The sequence below is a fragment of the Mizuhopecten yessoensis genome, unplaced genomic scaffold (genome assembly GCF_002113885.1).
Source record: "Mizuhopecten yessoensis strain PY_sf001 unplaced genomic scaffold, ASM211388v2 scaffold2891, whole genome shotgun sequence".
Classification (NCBI taxonomy): Eukaryota; Metazoa; Mollusca; class Bivalvia; order Pectinida; family Pectinidae; genus Mizuhopecten; species Mizuhopecten yessoensis.
Window position 1 is genome coordinate 698530 of NW_018404771.1, and position 15639 is coordinate 714168.

Genomic DNA, 15639 nt, shown 5'->3' on the forward strand with positions numbered 1-15639 from the left:
AACATACATGGACAAAACATAACACCGCGTCAACACGCATGGACAAAACATAAAACCGCGTCAACACACATGGACAAAACATAACACTGTGTCAACACACATGGACAAAACATAACACCGTGTCAACACACATGGACAAAACATAACACCGTGTCAACACTCATGGACAAAACATAACACTGTGTCAACACACATGGACAAAACATAACACCGCGTCAACACACATGGACAAAACATAACACCGTGTCAACACACATGGACAAAACATAACACCGTGTCAACACACATGGACAAAACATAACACCGTGTCAACACACATGGACAAAACATAACACCGTGTCAACACACATGGACAAAACATAACACCGTGTCAACACACATGGACAAAACATAACACCGTGTCAACACACATGGACAAAACATAACACCGTGTCAACACACATGGACAAAACATAACACCGCGTCAACACACATGGACAAAACATAACACCGTGTCAACACACATGGACAAAACATAACACCGTGTCAACACACATGGACAAAACATAATACCGCGTCAACACACATGGACAAAACATAACACCGTGTCAACACACATGGACAAAACATAACACCGCGTCAACACACATGGACAAACTATAACACTTTATCAATACACTTGCAGAAAGTCGAAATTCATTGTCAATACAAAAAGATAACAATAGGAATTGACTCCAATATCAAAAGACAGACAACATGAAACCCCATTGAAATACACATATTTATTTTTAAAGGTGAGGTGTGGATTCAACAAAAAAAACCCAACTATTTCACACAATACGCGTGACGCATATACTGTCATATTTTGAAGCCACCAAACATTGTAAGGTTTGGCAAGATCGTGGTACCCTGTGACCGAGATTGTATTCTCGTCCACACCATGTCGCCAGGACTCAGGTTTACCACAGCCGTGCTGCTTGACATAGCATTATAGTCTCCGTCACCTGCTCGGGCGTAAGCAAAAGCGTTGCCGTTTTTGACCAGTTCGCTATAAATCGTATGGCCGTATAATGAAAATACAGTCCAAGTAAAAACATAGGTTCCCTGTGTACCACATGTAAAAAAACCGGATTGTTCGTTGTAGTGGCCGCCATTGTTGGTAACAACATTTTCAAACTGAATAATCTGTTCCTTAGCGACGTCGGTCAGCGTATGGCTTAAAGTTGTAAAGAAGGCCACAGTTTCACTTGGCACTGAAACATAAAGTGAGAAAATATGATATTATTAAAACAAGGATATAACTGAAACCCTTCAAATACATGTAGACTAAATATTGTGTTCCTGATCGCACTATACCGAGAACTCTCCGGAAGTGACATTGCACCGGAAATCAGTTTTCGTTTTAATCCCGTCATTTCGGTTACAAAGTATATAACAACTTGTTTTGCGATGACAATTGAAATTTTCATTGCATTGATTTTTTTTAACTACATAAGGGTGAAATGTATGGTGGCATATTTGTACCATCCAGTAACACGACATGTCGCCATAATTATCTCGACAAGCCGTGTTTTCGTATTACAATCTTAAAATATCAAATATTAAACTTTATATAGTTTGTTAATTCTTGTGGGAAGAAACTGGAGCACCCATAAAAAGGGTCGCGTAGGTGACCCCCAACCCTTTTTACATTCGAAACCCAGCCGTCTCGATGAAGTGTGGGAGCGCTATCCACTGCGCCATCCGACCTTTCAAAAGTATAAAACTAGTGTTTCATTCGTGTCGATTGACCTACCGACACGGCTTGTCAGATTGCGGGATAGACTTTTAGGGCGCTGAAGGTCATCTCTTCTGATTCGGCCATATTGTTTGCTCCTACTGGTGTCGTCAATATGCACAGTTCCCTCCCTAACGGTATTCTCCTCCCCCTTTGTTGCCTGCGAGTCTATAGTCGTATCATTGTTACTTGGTACCGTGTCCATTTTCGAGTCAAAGGTTGGTGACTGTGAGTTGTTGGAGTCAGAGTTGTGTTGTTGTATGTCTACTCTCCTGTCCGGGTTCTGGGGCTGTCTATCACACTTCGTAGTAACCATGTGATCAAGTTCAGTTTTAAGTTGACGATTCTCGGTTTTGACCTGTAATATATGAACCATATATGGAAATCTGACAAATAAGTTAGAGTTTTAAGCCATTTTTGATAATAGTAGGAAACTGTTATGAAGTAACAATATATTACAGTGGAAAGCTGTTTTATCGTTATATAAGTATATCTATACTTCAATCAGTTCATTAAATTTCACATAGGTAAACGTCATTGCCGTCATTTAGCTGAGAGTAATGTTCATGATATAATTTAATACTTCATTATTTATATTTATCGGATTTCAATCTATCCCATTTCTGTATCTGTCTTGTTTCAAAACTTGTTTCAGATTATCAGTGACTTTCATCCTTTGAGTTTGACAGGAAACTTTGTGACGGATGTCACGTACAGTAAAGCCGGCGCAGTGATTTCCTCGCACCCAATGGCATATACAAACTAGACTAAATAGAAACAACTTGATCCATAAGCTTCAGGCTAACTAATAACCAGTTCTCTCACATCACGATGGATAAACTTGCAGCGCAGAACGCAGTGTATTGTAAGAAGTCACGTTACATGAACTTCCTGTTTTGCATGACGGGACCAAAATACGCCGCTTTGGAGAGTGGATACATCTACGGAGCCGCGAAGGGACATGGTAATACATTCACTAATCCGTGCACACCGAGTTACCAAACAGTGTGCACACTGTACTTATTTGTGCACACGAGTTACCAAACCGTGCGCACACTGTACTTATTTGTGCACACGAGTTACCAAACCGTGCGCACAATATACTCATTTGTGCACACGAGTTACCAAACCGTGCGCACACTGTACTTATTTGTGCACACGAGTTACCAAACCGTGCGCACACTGTACTTATTTGTGCACACGAGTTACCAAACCGTGCGCACAATGTTCTCATTTGTGCACACGAGTTACCAAACCGTGCATATGTGTTTATTTTATCAAGAAAAAATGAATAGGATGCAGTATTTTTTTTTGCTCTTTATGGCGACGTCCTTAACACCTGGTCCTGTTTCCTGCGTCGAAAGAAATTAATTACGAGGTAGAACGACTCTAATGGTCAAGAATGTAGTCGTCGCCAAAATGAATGGATTCTTTGCTCTATACCAATTTTTTTCTGCATAAACGTGTTGTAAATAAGCTTACATTTATAAACACGAAGCGATTCGAAGCGGCGTACATGTTTCGTCCAGCCAAGTAAAAATCATAATAGCAATTGCAGAAATATAATTTTTAAAACAAATACAAACACTTATACAAATGTTTATCAACATAATAAAATCCGAAAAGGGGCATAACACAGGATTAAAAAATAAGCTTACATACACAACTATCAAGTGTTCATATGTGGGAAAGATTCATGAAAATTCGTTTCAAATTTAAGGAGGATTCGCAATGACAAATCTGATGTTGCTAAAGGTGTTTAATTCCCTAAATAAGTGCTGGATATAAATTAAGGAATGCCATGTATGAACTTTACCTTCTCCATATCTTGCCGAACATTTGCTACCTCCATGACGTCCAATTCTCTTTGTTTCTCAAGGTCATTTACGCGACTTGTAAGGTCAGTCAGCATCTTTTCCAGGCGGAGGACTACTACGTCACATCCGGTATCATGGTCGGGTGGAGGATGTCCACTGACGAATGTCAATAGTCCCACCAATAAAACGACCAACCGACACATTGCTACGGTTTCCAATGCCTTTGTTGGGATACAATGATGTCGTGACCTTGTCTGTATTAGTAAGTGGATAAGACCACTTCTCTGAACTTTTGGTTTCTTATCAGACGAACTTACACAACATCTGACGTCTCGCTATAACTTATATAGATATTCGTATATGCACACGTGGTCAGTCATACTAAACATTTTCGTTTGAAAATTAAAACAGATCAAACGTGACTGAATAGGTACATTTAGCATGTCACTTGTTTCATTTTTCACCTCGTTTTCCGCCAACGTATTTCAATGTCCCTTTTTCCTCATTTTCTTCATCATTCCTTTATATGCTTCCCTCGATTTATTGCCGAACCCCTTTATAACGCCAAACTTTCTCAGGCCTAATGACGGCAATATAACAAGGTTTTACCGATGTCAGCGAAACAGTCTGTTCAAAGAGCTTTTCGTTTTTACATAGCAGTTGTCTAAAAACCCTATATACAGGTATTTTAGATCAAATGTAATAGTATTTTACACAAGGACAAATACAGCACTGCCTTAATACACAAGGAGAAAATAATGCACTGCATCAACCCACAAGGACAAAATACAGCACTGCCTCAAGTTCGAGGTTCAATGACGATTAAAAAGAGAACAACATGAATGGACTCAATAACAATAAAGGAAAGACAACATGAAACCCCATAGATGTGAACACATTTTATTTCTAAAGGCTGAGGGGTTTGTTTATTTTTAAAGGGTAAAGGGTTTGGATTCAGCTTAAACAACCTATTTATTAGAATAACCAGAAATACCATGGCACACATATGATATATGCTATTTACAATGTGTTACGCATATAATATTATATTTTGAAGCCGCCAAACATTGAAACGTGTGGAAGGATCTTGGCGCCCGGAGCCCTATCTTGTATTCTTGTCCACACCATGTCACCAGGCCTCAAGTTGACCACAGCGGTGCTGCTCGATGCTTCATGATAGTTTTTGTTACCTGCACTGGTGTATGCGAAAGCAATACCATTCTTGACTAGTTCGCTATTAATCCAATGGGTGTAATATACATATAAAGTCCAAGAAAAAACATAGGTTCCCCCTGTACTACATGTAAAAACACCGGTTTGTTGGTTGTAGTGACCGCCATTATTGGTGACGACATTTTCAAATTGAATATTCTGTTCCTTAGCGACGTCGGTCAGCTCATGGCTTAAAGTTGAAAAGAAGGCCACAGTTTCACTTGGCACTGTAACATCAAGTGTGAAAATACGATATTATAAAAAAGCACAAGGATATAATTCAAACCAAACAAATAGACTAAATGTTTTATTCAGTATCACATTATACACGTCCTCGATATTCAGGGGTTACGCTCACTTTCGCTCTCTACGCCCCTGGACCATATCATAGCAAAATTGAAAGCACAAAGACAGCTTTTTGATTGGTCTCAGGTAAAAATAATCTGACCAATCGCAAGGCTGATACCTGTCCTTTGAAAATTACAAAGGAGCGATACCCAACTTCAAAGTCTGTCATTTTTACCGTTACGCGACCGCGGGATTCTACATCAAGGGATTGAACTAGTCTCCTAATCTCATCAACAAAGTGGAACAAACTGAGTCAATTTTGCTGTGACATATTCCAGGGGTGCAGAGCGCGTAAGTGAGCGTAACCCCTGGAGTATCGTGGATGCATTATACAGGGGTGGGGGGTAGAGGAGTCTTTATGTGGCAGGTAACCCTATACTGTTTCACATCCGAACGGGGAACCAACCCCGGCCGTCTTGATGAAAGGTGATGCGCTATCCACTGCGCCACCCAACCTTTCAAAAGCATAAAACTAGTGTTTCATTCGTGTCGATTTACCTACCGACACGGCTTGTCAGATTGCGGGATAGACTTTTAGGGCGCTGTAGTTCATCTCTTTTGATTCGGCCATATTGTTTGCTCTTAGTGGTGGCGTCAATATACACAGTTCCCTCCTTAACGATTTTGTTCTCCCCTATTTTTGTTTCAAATGTTGATGGCTGCGAGTCTATATTCGTATCATTGATACTTGGTACGGTGTCCATTGTCGAGTCAAAGGTTGGTGACTCTGAGTTGTTGGAGCCAGAGTTGTGTTTCTGTATGTCTATTCTCCTGTCAGGGTTTGGGGGCTGTTTATCACTCTTCGTTGTAACCATGTGATCAAGTTCAGTTTTAAGTTGACGATTCTCGGTTTTTACCTGTAATACATTAACCGTATATGAACAAATGGCAATTAAATGAAAATTTAACGACGCTAGTGTAGACATATATACTTCGATCAAATATGAAAACTCACTTACATAAGTTGCTTAAACAATACTAATCTCTGATGCTTTTTGCTCATAAAATTCTCTGATGTTTTTATTTCTGTATTTCTCCGATTTCCGTCTATCCCATTTCAGTATCCCTCATGCTTCCTGACTTGTTCCCCGTCTTAAAGTTATTGATGCCATTCATTTATTCCTTGAATTTGACCGAATACGTCACGACGGATACCGCATGAAGCAAAGTCGCCAAGTGACTCACCCATAGTCAATAATATATTACAAGTCAATTTAAAAGAAACAACTAAATCTTCAACACAATGGCTAGCTTATACACTCTTCTGATAGGAAAAACATAACCGAAGAACGTGATATCCATAACATGTTTAAAATATTTGTCAATTACAATTCCACCAATACCTCATAAAGCAATATTTTGTACCAAGCTTTATTAATATCAGAAAATCAAAGCTCTCATATAAAAGGCACAATAAAAAGCGGACGTCCTCCATTTCAGAGTGTGTTGATTACATTCTGGAATGAAGAGACGAGATTTAACCAAAACATTTGCACAAAGTGTATATTTCCAAAAACACTGGTTGTATTACAAATTTAGAAAGGTCATGTATGAGCTTTACCTTCTCCATATCTTGTCGAACATTTTCAATCTCCATGACGTCCAATTCTCTTTGTTTCTCAAGGTCATTTACGCGACTTGAAAGGTCAGTCAGCATCTTTTCCAGGCGGAGAACTGCAACGTCACATCCGGTATCACGGTCGGGTGGAGGATGGCCACTGACGAATGTCAATAGTCCCACCAATAAAACGATCAACCAACACATTACTGCGGTTTCAACTGCCTTTCCTGAGTTGCTATTATGTCGTGGTGACAATGCGTCTTTATAGGAAAAAGATAAGACCAGCTCTGACCACGTTTGTTTCTTATCGGTAAAAATTGACCTATGTGTAGGACATCTAGCGACACAAAGGAAAATACCATGGCGTCAACACACAAGGACAAAATACACAACATGTTATTCTTTTTTATTGGATAACCTATGTGGTTCAATAATTGTGATTTGTTATGATTGTTAAGATAGGAATGAAATCACTTGAACGACGTTGTGGAAACGTTCTCGTCATATTGTGTTCCAGAAACAAGGAATGAAAACTTACAAGGGAGATAACTGCCTATTCAACCAAACAAAGGTAGCGCGACACTAACATGTACTATAATGTTACACAACAGAGCCAATACACATGAACAAATCATTTAAAAAAGATTGCAATAGAAACTGAACTGACTAGAAAAAAAAAATGATATAAAATCTCACAAAAGTACACATTATTTCGAAGGGTTGGGAGAGATTGATTTAGCTAATACATGTGCAATATGTATGAAATAACAAAAAACGCAGAAGAATTAACACACATTTGTCATATAATTTTCAAAAATGTGAAACATACTATCAAATTTTGAAGCCGCAAAACATTGACACAGAAGCCCTTATATCGGCACCAGGTGACCGATCCTTAACTCTCGTCCACACCATGTCTCCAGGACTGAGGTTTACCACAGCGGTGGTGCTCGACGCTTCGTAATAGTTTGCGTCACCTGCACGGGAGTAAGCGAAAGCGTTTCCATTCTTGACCAGTTCGCTATCAATGTGACTGTCATCTGACACATACAACGTCCAGGAAAAAACATAGGTTCCCTGTGTACCACATGTAAAAACCCCGGATTGTTCGTTGTAGTGACCGCCATTGTTGGTGACGACGTTTCCAAATTGAATAATTTGTTCTTTACCGACGTCGAACAACTCATGGTTTACAGTTGAGAAGAAGGCTACAGTTTCACTTGATACTGTAACATAAAGTATGATATGAATATGATATTATTTTAACAATAGTAAAATGAAAACCACACAAATCGACTAAATGAAATAATTATAAAAAGAAGCAGACGACACATCATTCGTGTCGATTTACCTACCGACTCGGTTTGTCAGATGAAGGTCATCTCTTCTGATTCGGACTTCCTGTGTGGTTCCTCCGGTGTCGTCGACATTAACTGTTTGCTCTTTTACAATTTTGTTTTTCCCGGTTTTTATCTCAAATGTTGATGGCTGCGCGTCAGTTTTTGTATCATTGATACTTGGTTCCGCGTCCATTTTCGAGTCAAAGGTTGGTGACTGTGAGTTGTTGGAGCCAGAGTTGTGTTGCTGTATGTCTACTCTCCTGCCAGGGTTCTGGGGCTGTCTATCGCACTTCGTAGTAATCATGTGATCAAGTTCAGTTTTAAGTTGACGATTCTCGGTTTTGACCTGTAATGCATGAACCAGTTATACAAATCTGACCTATGAATAAAGCCTATTCATTCATTTGGTTATGGAAGGGAAATATTGTCATAATGTTCCTTACAATACAGCATCGTCACAATGCGTTACAGTGACAGCTGTGATAGAGCTACATAATTGATATATATACCTTGATCTATGTAATTAATTCCACATAGATAAGTTGCTTTAAGATACATAGTTGAGAGTAATGTTAATGGAATTCTCTGATATTTCTCCGATTTCCCTCTTTCTCATTTCTATATCTTTCTTGTTGAAAAAAGCGCACGTGCACAACTTTCGAGCGTTGTTATTATATTTTGGAAATATTCATTAAAAATGGTATAAAATGCTAGGAGGATTTTTACATACAAGATTTAGCCAATTACTTTGTTAAAGGTGTAAAACTCTCTTAAAAACTGATTAAGTTAAGATATTAATATAAGGCCATACGTGAACTCTACCTTCTCCATATCTTGCCGAAAATTTGTTATCTCCATTACGTCCGCTTGTCTTTGATTCTCAAGGTCATGGACGCGTCTTGTTAGGTCAGTCAGCATCTTTTCCAGGCGGATAACTGTTACGTCACATCCGGTATCATGGTCAGGTGGAGGATGTCCACTGACGAATGTCAAAAGTCCCGCCAATAAAACGATCAACCGACACATTACTACGGTTTCAGTTGTCTTTGGTGAGGTATTATTATAACCTGAACGTGTGCCTTTGAAGGAAATAGATAAGTCCATGTCTGTTACAGGACATCTAACGACTCGCTATAACCTATATAGATAATCAGAATACTTACATACATGTTCAATCAGATAAGACAATTTCTTATATTTCTTAACCTCACTTTTATCAGACCAAATGTACGTTCACTCTTTCACAAGGCACGTCATGTCTGGCACCACATCTGATGCTGGTAAAGAACACCGGATCTCTGGAATGACACCACGAACTTAATCAAAGCCGGAAGTGACATCATTTACTGCACCACATGTGGCACCCGTGTGTTTCATACTTCGTTTTCGTATTTAGTTTTAATATATATCCGGTTTTCATATCCAGTATTCATATTAGGTTTTTATTATTGGTTTTCACATCCCGTTATCTTTTCTTCTTCTTGTTTTCATTTCTAGATTTCGTCTACCATCCTTATATTTGATTTTCATATCTGGTATTTATATCCCCTTTGATTTTCATGCCTTGGCCTTCATATTTGGTTAACATAATGCTTGACGAAAACACGCGCCCGAAAGGATGCTATAGTCAGCTTTACTATCACCCCCATCCTGATTATCATATTTTAACACCCAAGTTAAACATAGGATTGTTTGTTTGATTGTTTGTAGTTAAACGTCCACACAACAGTCAGGTTCATTTAAGGACGGGTACCTAGGGAGACACGACCGGAAAGAGAAACTACATAGGAACAAAAATAAAAGGAAACATGAAAAATATCTCTTCACGTCTTGTCTTTGGTCTATTCTTGGTTTCCTCAATTTCCTCTAAACAGAAAACCGCGAAGAAACCACCCCGATTCTGCAGGGGCCTCACATAAGTCACCTCGTACGAACATGCAGTTCGGTACAGCAGGCCTATTCCTTCCTCGAGTCTGCACGGGTTCTTTAACACACTAAATCAGATATTTAAATATATTTAACTTTTATTGATGTTATTTGAGTAACTCATTACATTAATTAGTAGACTGTAATAGAACACAAGGCTTATGTTTTCAATTAGATAGTTCACCGACGTTATAAAATGTCCATGTCTTTTGGTATTAATATGTAATACAAAAATGCAACAGTTTGTTTTCAGTTCCAAAACGGGAAACACAGAAGTTACCCAGAAGAAACAAGGAAAAATATACGACCGCGCCAACACACTAGGATTAATACAATCTTCTCTACCTTGTAACAGAGAACTCGCCAACCCTTGGGGTATTTCTTTTGATTGTCTAACCCGAGGCTCTGCCGGGGATTGGAGATTTCTCTGTCACACCATGAAGGTAAGGATAGATTCTATTAATCACTACGTCATCATACATGTACGAGCTAAACCACATTAAAAAAAAACACCCTAAAAAAACAAGAACACCCCCACGAACTCCGGCGATCCCTCAAGTATCCATTTACGACATCTGTGGCGATCGGTGTATCCAATAATATAAAAATAATATTAGATGTTTTTCTAAAGTAAAATATCGTTGATTTATTTCCATTATAGTTACAGTCAAAGCTTCTTCGATGAGTGTTATCACTGCATTCGGCTAACAATAACCGAGGATTATGGTTTATACATTTGAATATCAATTCATTTTATTTCAATTTTAATCTAACATAATGTTAATGTTCCATGCTTTCTTGCTGATGTTTCCGCAATGTCTGTATCACTTTTTTGCTGATATATCAATCAAAAATATGTGGATGAACCATTCTCTCGTTATTACTTTTTCAGACCTAATATATACATTTATAAACTTTATTTATTTTACAACAATTATGAAACTAATTTTTGCAACTTACACTAATCACTCTTCTTGGCCCAGATGTAAGCGCGCGGTCTTACTGTGGGAGGAAACCGGAGTAAGAGGAGAAAGCATACGTGGTCGGGCAGGTGACCCAATACATTTTTACGTCCGATCGAGGAATTGAACCCCGGTCGCCTTGGTGATAGGCAAGTACGCTATCCACTGTGCCGCCCGTCCTCCCTTTTGAGACCTATATCTATGTTATTCTTGTTATACATATCTACTTCACATGGACTTTCAATTTTAATCTTGCAGACGAGATGTAGCTAAATTACAATTGCAACAAAAGCGGAAATCAGAGCACATTGTTTACATGCTATGCACTTAAGAATGCAACATTTAATGTCATATTTTGAATCCGCAAAACATTGAAACAAGGGCAACAAGATCTGCACCATATGGGCCGTCCCTTACTCTTGTCCAGACACGGTCGCCAGGAAATAACTTTACCAAGGCAGTGGTACTCGACGCTTCGTAAAATTGCGAGTCTCCTGTGCGAAACCAAGCAATAGGTTCACCATTCTTAACCAGTTCGCTATCAACCCAATGGTTATTTGGAGTATACAGCGTCCACGAAAAGAAGTACGTTCCCTCTTCAGCACAAGTAAAAACACCCGAGTTTTTGTCGTAGTGTTCGCCATTATTAGTGACGATTTTATCAAAGTGAATCACCTGTCCCCTGACGACGTCGTTCAGATTGTTGCCCATTCTTGCGTAGAAGGCTGTCGGATCTCTTGGGACTGGAACGTAAATTAAAGGGAGCTTTTCACTATTATTACAAATTTGCAAATTATGCAGAATAAAGGTCATATTAAATTGGTAAGTTATGGAGAACATTGGTCATATTACCGCAGTTATAAAAGTTTTTGCTTGTTCTTAGTTTTGTGAATTCTATATTTGGAATAAAAGAACCGCTAGTCGTTAAGAGTGTCTGAAAAAATAATAATAAACAAACTTAATCAAAACACGATAATACGACAAAAAAATCTTATGGATGATTAAATCATGGAACAGTTCATAATAGACGTGTTCTTGTGTCTTTAGATTACGTAACTACCATTTAATGACACAATTATCCCTATGCCGTATTTTGCGTATAACTGTATGTAACTTGAAAAAGTATGACGTCAGAATAATAAAAAATATATACGGTTCATCATCGTATGTGTTTCTAAATTAAAGACAGAGGTAAACATGTAGTTATGATGACGCTGGAGTTCTGAAAATGGTAAATGGTTTTTTTCTCTCGAAATGAGTTTTTTTTTTTTTGTAAAAATACAAAAATACATTGTAGGATCTTGAATCAGCATTCCTTTGAATTTTCCATAAGTTTTCGTTTTTCATGCTTCCGTGTCGACCTTGATTTTTTTTTCAGAACGGAATATACGACCTTTGACCATGTCACGTGTTATCTTATCAATCAGCTTACTGTCTAAAATGACGTAATCAGTGAAACTACCTACATTCACCAACACGGTCTGTAATATGAGAGATCTTGTTGTCGGAGGGTGAATTTCTTGTTCGGCCCACTCGATTGGTTTTGCCTGTATCGACTAGAGTCGTGTCCCCTTCTTTAAGAGTGTGTCTGGTCCCATTCTTAATGTGTACGGTCGGTGCTTGAGTGTCGTCCACTTCCTTATCGAGAGTGGATGGCTGAGGGACTGGGTTTAGTGACCGTCTGGTTCTTACAGTAGTCATATCATCTAACTCAGTTTTCAGTCCATGGTTCTCGATTTTTATCTGAAATAGCCATCAAACGAAAATATGTTCAGAGTTACATTTATAAAAAAAAAATCTGCTAGACAGCGAGTACATACTTTTTTTTAGAAGCAGCGAAGGTGGGGTCATTCATAGTTATCAACAGTATGGTGGGGAAGGAACGAAAGACGAGGAAATTGAAGCGACAGAACGAAGATAAGAGAACGCTCATTAATAAACTTTCTTTTATCTCGTCCCTTCGTTCCTTCGCCTTCGCTCTCTGGAGGGGCGACAAAACGAAGGAACGTTCACTATCGTTACTTCGCTGCGAAGAGACGATAATTAACGTTTCTTCGCTCCGTGTAACCCGAAGGCAATGGGACTATATTATTATCGTTTCTTTGCCTCTTTACAACGCGAAATAACGAAGGGACGAAATGACCCAAATCAGCTACGATACAACAGAAATGCGTACAGTATCTTTATACGGTTTGCTAAGGCATACAACTACAATACTAAAAAGAAAAATATACTGTGCCTCGTCAATTTCTCGCCTCAGATCCGATATTTTCTTGTGATCCACTTGTCTTTGTTTCTCCAGGTCATCGACACGACTTGTAAGATCAGCCAGCAACTTTTCTAGGCGAATTGCTACGTCACATCCGGTTCCATGATCGGGATGGGCTTGCCCACAGACGAACGTCAATGCTCCCACTACGAATACGAGCACCAAATACATCGTTACAATTCGACACTCCGGATCTTTCTGATGTATTTCTATCACACTTTTTTTTTTAAAAGCGATAAATTTTTTATCTGAATATGTCCACAGTCCAACAATGTACTGCATTGTATACCACTTTGACCTACATAGATAATCAGAGAAAAAAATCTGTCTGTGTTAGCTGAAATAAACAAAGTTTTATCAAATTTTATTTGATAACTGTTATCAGATCGGTCTTTTCTAAAAAAAAAAATCTTTCCTGTCATTAAAATGTCCGCATGTGGTTGAGGGAACGAATACCTTTCCAAACAGACATCCATAACTTCGTTAAGGAAATTGAGGCGACACGAGATTCACTCGATAAGGAATAAGAATACTGTGCACCACATGTGGTATCCCCGTGTTTCCATATCCCGGGAATCTTTCGCCCAGTCAAATTATCTCCCTTTGCCGATAAAACCTAGTTCGCGTAGTGTTGATTTCGCCCTTCGTATGTAATAAATATACATGGTATGTTTTGTACTTGTTTTCGCTGTCATGATAAATTCGCCCTCAATGGGGATGGCGAATAAGGCAAAAGTTAAATTGCGGCGATTTTTTTTGGTATACGGTATTATAATAAGGTCTACATCAATTTAAATGATGACATTTGTTGTTTGCCAAATGCTTGAACCTTACGTTTGTTACGGGAAAGCAGGACTATATTTTGCTCGTATCGTTGAGATACTGGTGTATCTCTTGCAAAATTGTCAATATTTTACATCGATGTATACATTCAATAAAAAATAAAGTAGAAATAAAATACATTTGTAGTTATTTTCTTTTCTGGTGAAATTAGTTGCGGAGTACGACTAACTGTTGTTAACCATACGCGGGCTGTAGCAATATTGAAGAAGATGGGTGTTATATGATGATTGGGCTACTTCCGGTAACGATAAATATCCGGCTTACTTAGGTGAAGGTATGTTGATTACTGTGTAAGAAAACACTTAATGCCAATTATTATAACAATTACCGTACCGTAGTAATGCTGACGGGCTTAACGTTTCTGCAACTTCCTGTCATGGTCGTGGTGAAACGAAAAGATCATAGTGGAACGAAGCAGCTATGGCGAAACGAAACGGCTATGGTAACATGAAACGAAACGAAACTGCCAAAGTGAAACGAAACAGCTATGGCGAAATGAAACGACTATGGTAACATGAAACGAAACGAAACTGTCAAAGTGAAACGAAACAGCTATGGCGAAATGAAACGGCTATGGTAACATGAAACGTAACGAAACGTCAAAGTGAAACGAAACAGCTATGGCGAAATGAAACGGCTATGGTAACAAGAAACGAAACGAAACTGTCAAAGTGAAACGAAACAGTTATGGCGAAATGAAACGGCTATGGTAACATGAAACGAAACGAAACTGTCAAAGAGAAACGAAACAGCTATGGCGAAATGAAACGGCTCTGGTAACATGAAACGAAACGAAACTGTCAAAGTGGAACGAAACAGCTATGGCGAAATGAAACGGCTCTGGTAACATGAAACGAAACGAAACTGTCAAAGTGAAACGAAACAGCTATGGCGAAATGAAACGGCTATGGTAAAAAGAAATGATAATGGTGAAACGAAGCAAAACAGTCATACTTCAAGGTGAGAAGAGCTGTTTACACGTTTAACGATTTCGAAGACTTTGATTGTTTCAGTCATGGAAAAACGAAACGGTCATAATAAAAAGAAACGATCACGGTGAAACGAAACGGTCCTGTTGAGTGGAAAGGGTCATGGTGAAACAAAACGGCCAGGATGAAACATAAAAGTTGTAGAAAAAATACAGGTACCGCACACTTTGTTTGAATCATTTATAGCTTACCTCAACAAAAACGTCCCTACCACAGACCAATATCTATAGATATTGTTTTGAGCACAAAATGTGGGACATTGTTATCCCGAAACGTGATGTCAAGTGAAACCGTTTTAAACTAATTATAATTTAACCTGGAGACTAATAGGTATGCATATTTCTCTCATGATTTAACCGGTCTTGTTTCAGGTAAACTTTGACGGGTACTATGGAAACCCGAGAATAATCGAGGAAAAAATAATAATATGTCGTTCCACATTTTGTCTTGGTTAATTGCATGCAAAGGGCGATGGTACAAATTGAAATGGTTAGCTTTAGCTAAAGGAAAAGAATGTTCACGTATAGCAGACTTGAGATCTCAATATTGCTATAGCAAACGTTGTATACAATCCGAAAGAACATTATTATTTAGTGGTAAGAGGCAGATACGGAGA

General features: G+C 38.6%; 4 protein-coding genes across 4 annotated transcripts; all 4 read right to left on the reverse strand.

The window, feature by feature from the left end:
- Positions 1 to 747: 747 nt before the first annotated feature.
- On the reverse strand, positions 748 to 4134 carry LOC110446627. The gene is made up of 3 exons (XM_021491874.1): positions 3573 to 4134; positions 1775 to 2114; positions 748 to 1232 (listed from the first exon to the last, which is right to left on the reverse strand). Exons 1-3 carry the CDS (start codon positions 3774 to 3776, stop codon positions 838 to 840), a joined length of 939 nt encoding a protein of 312 aa, XP_021347549.1. The 5' UTR covers positions 3777 to 4134; the 3' UTR covers positions 748 to 837.
- A 333-nt stretch (positions 4135 to 4467) lies between these two features.
- LOC110446626 lies at positions 4468 to 6965 on the reverse strand. Its single transcript, XM_021491873.1, has 3 exons — positions 6695 to 6965; positions 5636 to 5990; positions 4468 to 5012 (listed from the first exon to the last, which is right to left on the reverse strand). Exons 1-3 carry the CDS (start codon positions 6896 to 6898, stop codon positions 4618 to 4620), a joined length of 954 nt encoding a protein of 317 aa, XP_021347548.1. The 5' UTR covers positions 6899 to 6965; the 3' UTR covers positions 4468 to 4617.
- A 529-nt stretch (positions 6966 to 7494) lies between these two features.
- LOC110446610 lies at positions 7495 to 9148 on the reverse strand. Its single transcript, XM_021491838.1, has 3 exons — positions 8857 to 9148; positions 8050 to 8380; positions 7495 to 7920 (listed from the first exon to the last, which is right to left on the reverse strand). The coding sequence occupies exons 1-3, from the start codon at positions 9136 to 9138 to the stop codon at positions 7526 to 7528; spliced, it is 1008 nt and encodes a 335-aa protein (XP_021347513.1). The 5' UTR covers positions 9139 to 9148; the 3' UTR covers positions 7495 to 7525.
- Positions 9149 to 10071: 923 nt separating this feature from the next.
- LOC110446611 lies at positions 10072 to 13410 on the reverse strand. Its single transcript, XM_021491839.1, has 3 exons — positions 13162 to 13410; positions 12389 to 12665; positions 10072 to 11665 (listed from the first exon to the last, which is right to left on the reverse strand). The coding sequence occupies exons 1-3, from the start codon at positions 13360 to 13362 to the stop codon at positions 11271 to 11273; spliced, it is 873 nt and encodes a 290-aa protein (XP_021347514.1). The 5' UTR covers positions 13363 to 13410; the 3' UTR covers positions 10072 to 11270.
- Positions 13411 to 15639: the final 2229 nt, after the last annotated feature.

Coding starts and splice junctions, on each gene's coding strand:
- LOC110446611 (XM_021491839.1), bottom strand. CDS start 13,362: ATGTATTTGGTGCTCGTATTCGTAGTGGGAGCATTGACGTTCGTCTGT. Junction 12,666..13,161: donor TGAGGCGAGAAATTGACGAG/GCACAGTATATT, acceptor TGGCTATTTCAG/ATAAAAATCGAGAACCATGG. Junction 11,666..12,388: donor TACAGACCGTGTTGGTGAAT/GTAGGTAGTTTC, acceptor TTTACGTTCCAG/TCCCAAGAGATCCGACAGCC.
- LOC110446626 (XM_021491873.1), bottom strand. CDS start 6,898: ATGTGTTGGTTGATCGTTTTATTGGTGGGACTATTGACATTCGTCAGT. Junction 5,991..6,694: donor TTCGACAAGATATGGAGAAG/GTAAAGCTCATA, acceptor AATGTATTACAG/GTAAAAACCGAGAATCGTCA. Junction 5,013..5,635: donor CAATCTGACAAGCCGTGTCG/GTAGGTAAATCG, acceptor TTGATGTTACAG/TGCCAAGTGAAACTGTGGCC.
- LOC110446627 (XM_021491874.1), bottom strand. CDS start 3,776: ATGTGTCGGTTGGTCGTTTTATTGGTGGGACTATTGACATTCGTCAGT. Junction 2,115..3,572: donor TTCGGCAAGATATGGAGAAG/GTAAAGTTCATA, acceptor CATATATTACAG/GTCAAAACCGAGAATCGTCA. Junction 1,233..1,774: donor CAATCTGACAAGCCGTGTCG/GTAGGTCAATCG, acceptor TTTATGTTTCAG/TGCCAAGTGAAACTGTGGCC.
- LOC110446610 (XM_021491838.1), bottom strand. CDS start 9,138: ATGGACTTATCTATTTCCTTCAAAGGCACACGTTCAGGTTATAATAAT. Junction 8,381..8,856: donor TTCGGCAAGATATGGAGAAG/GTAGAGTTCACG, acceptor CATGCATTACAG/GTCAAAACCGAGAATCGTCA. Junction 7,921..8,049: donor TCATCTGACAAACCGAGTCG/GTAGGTAAATCG, acceptor TTTATGTTACAG/TATCAAGTGAAACTGTAGCC.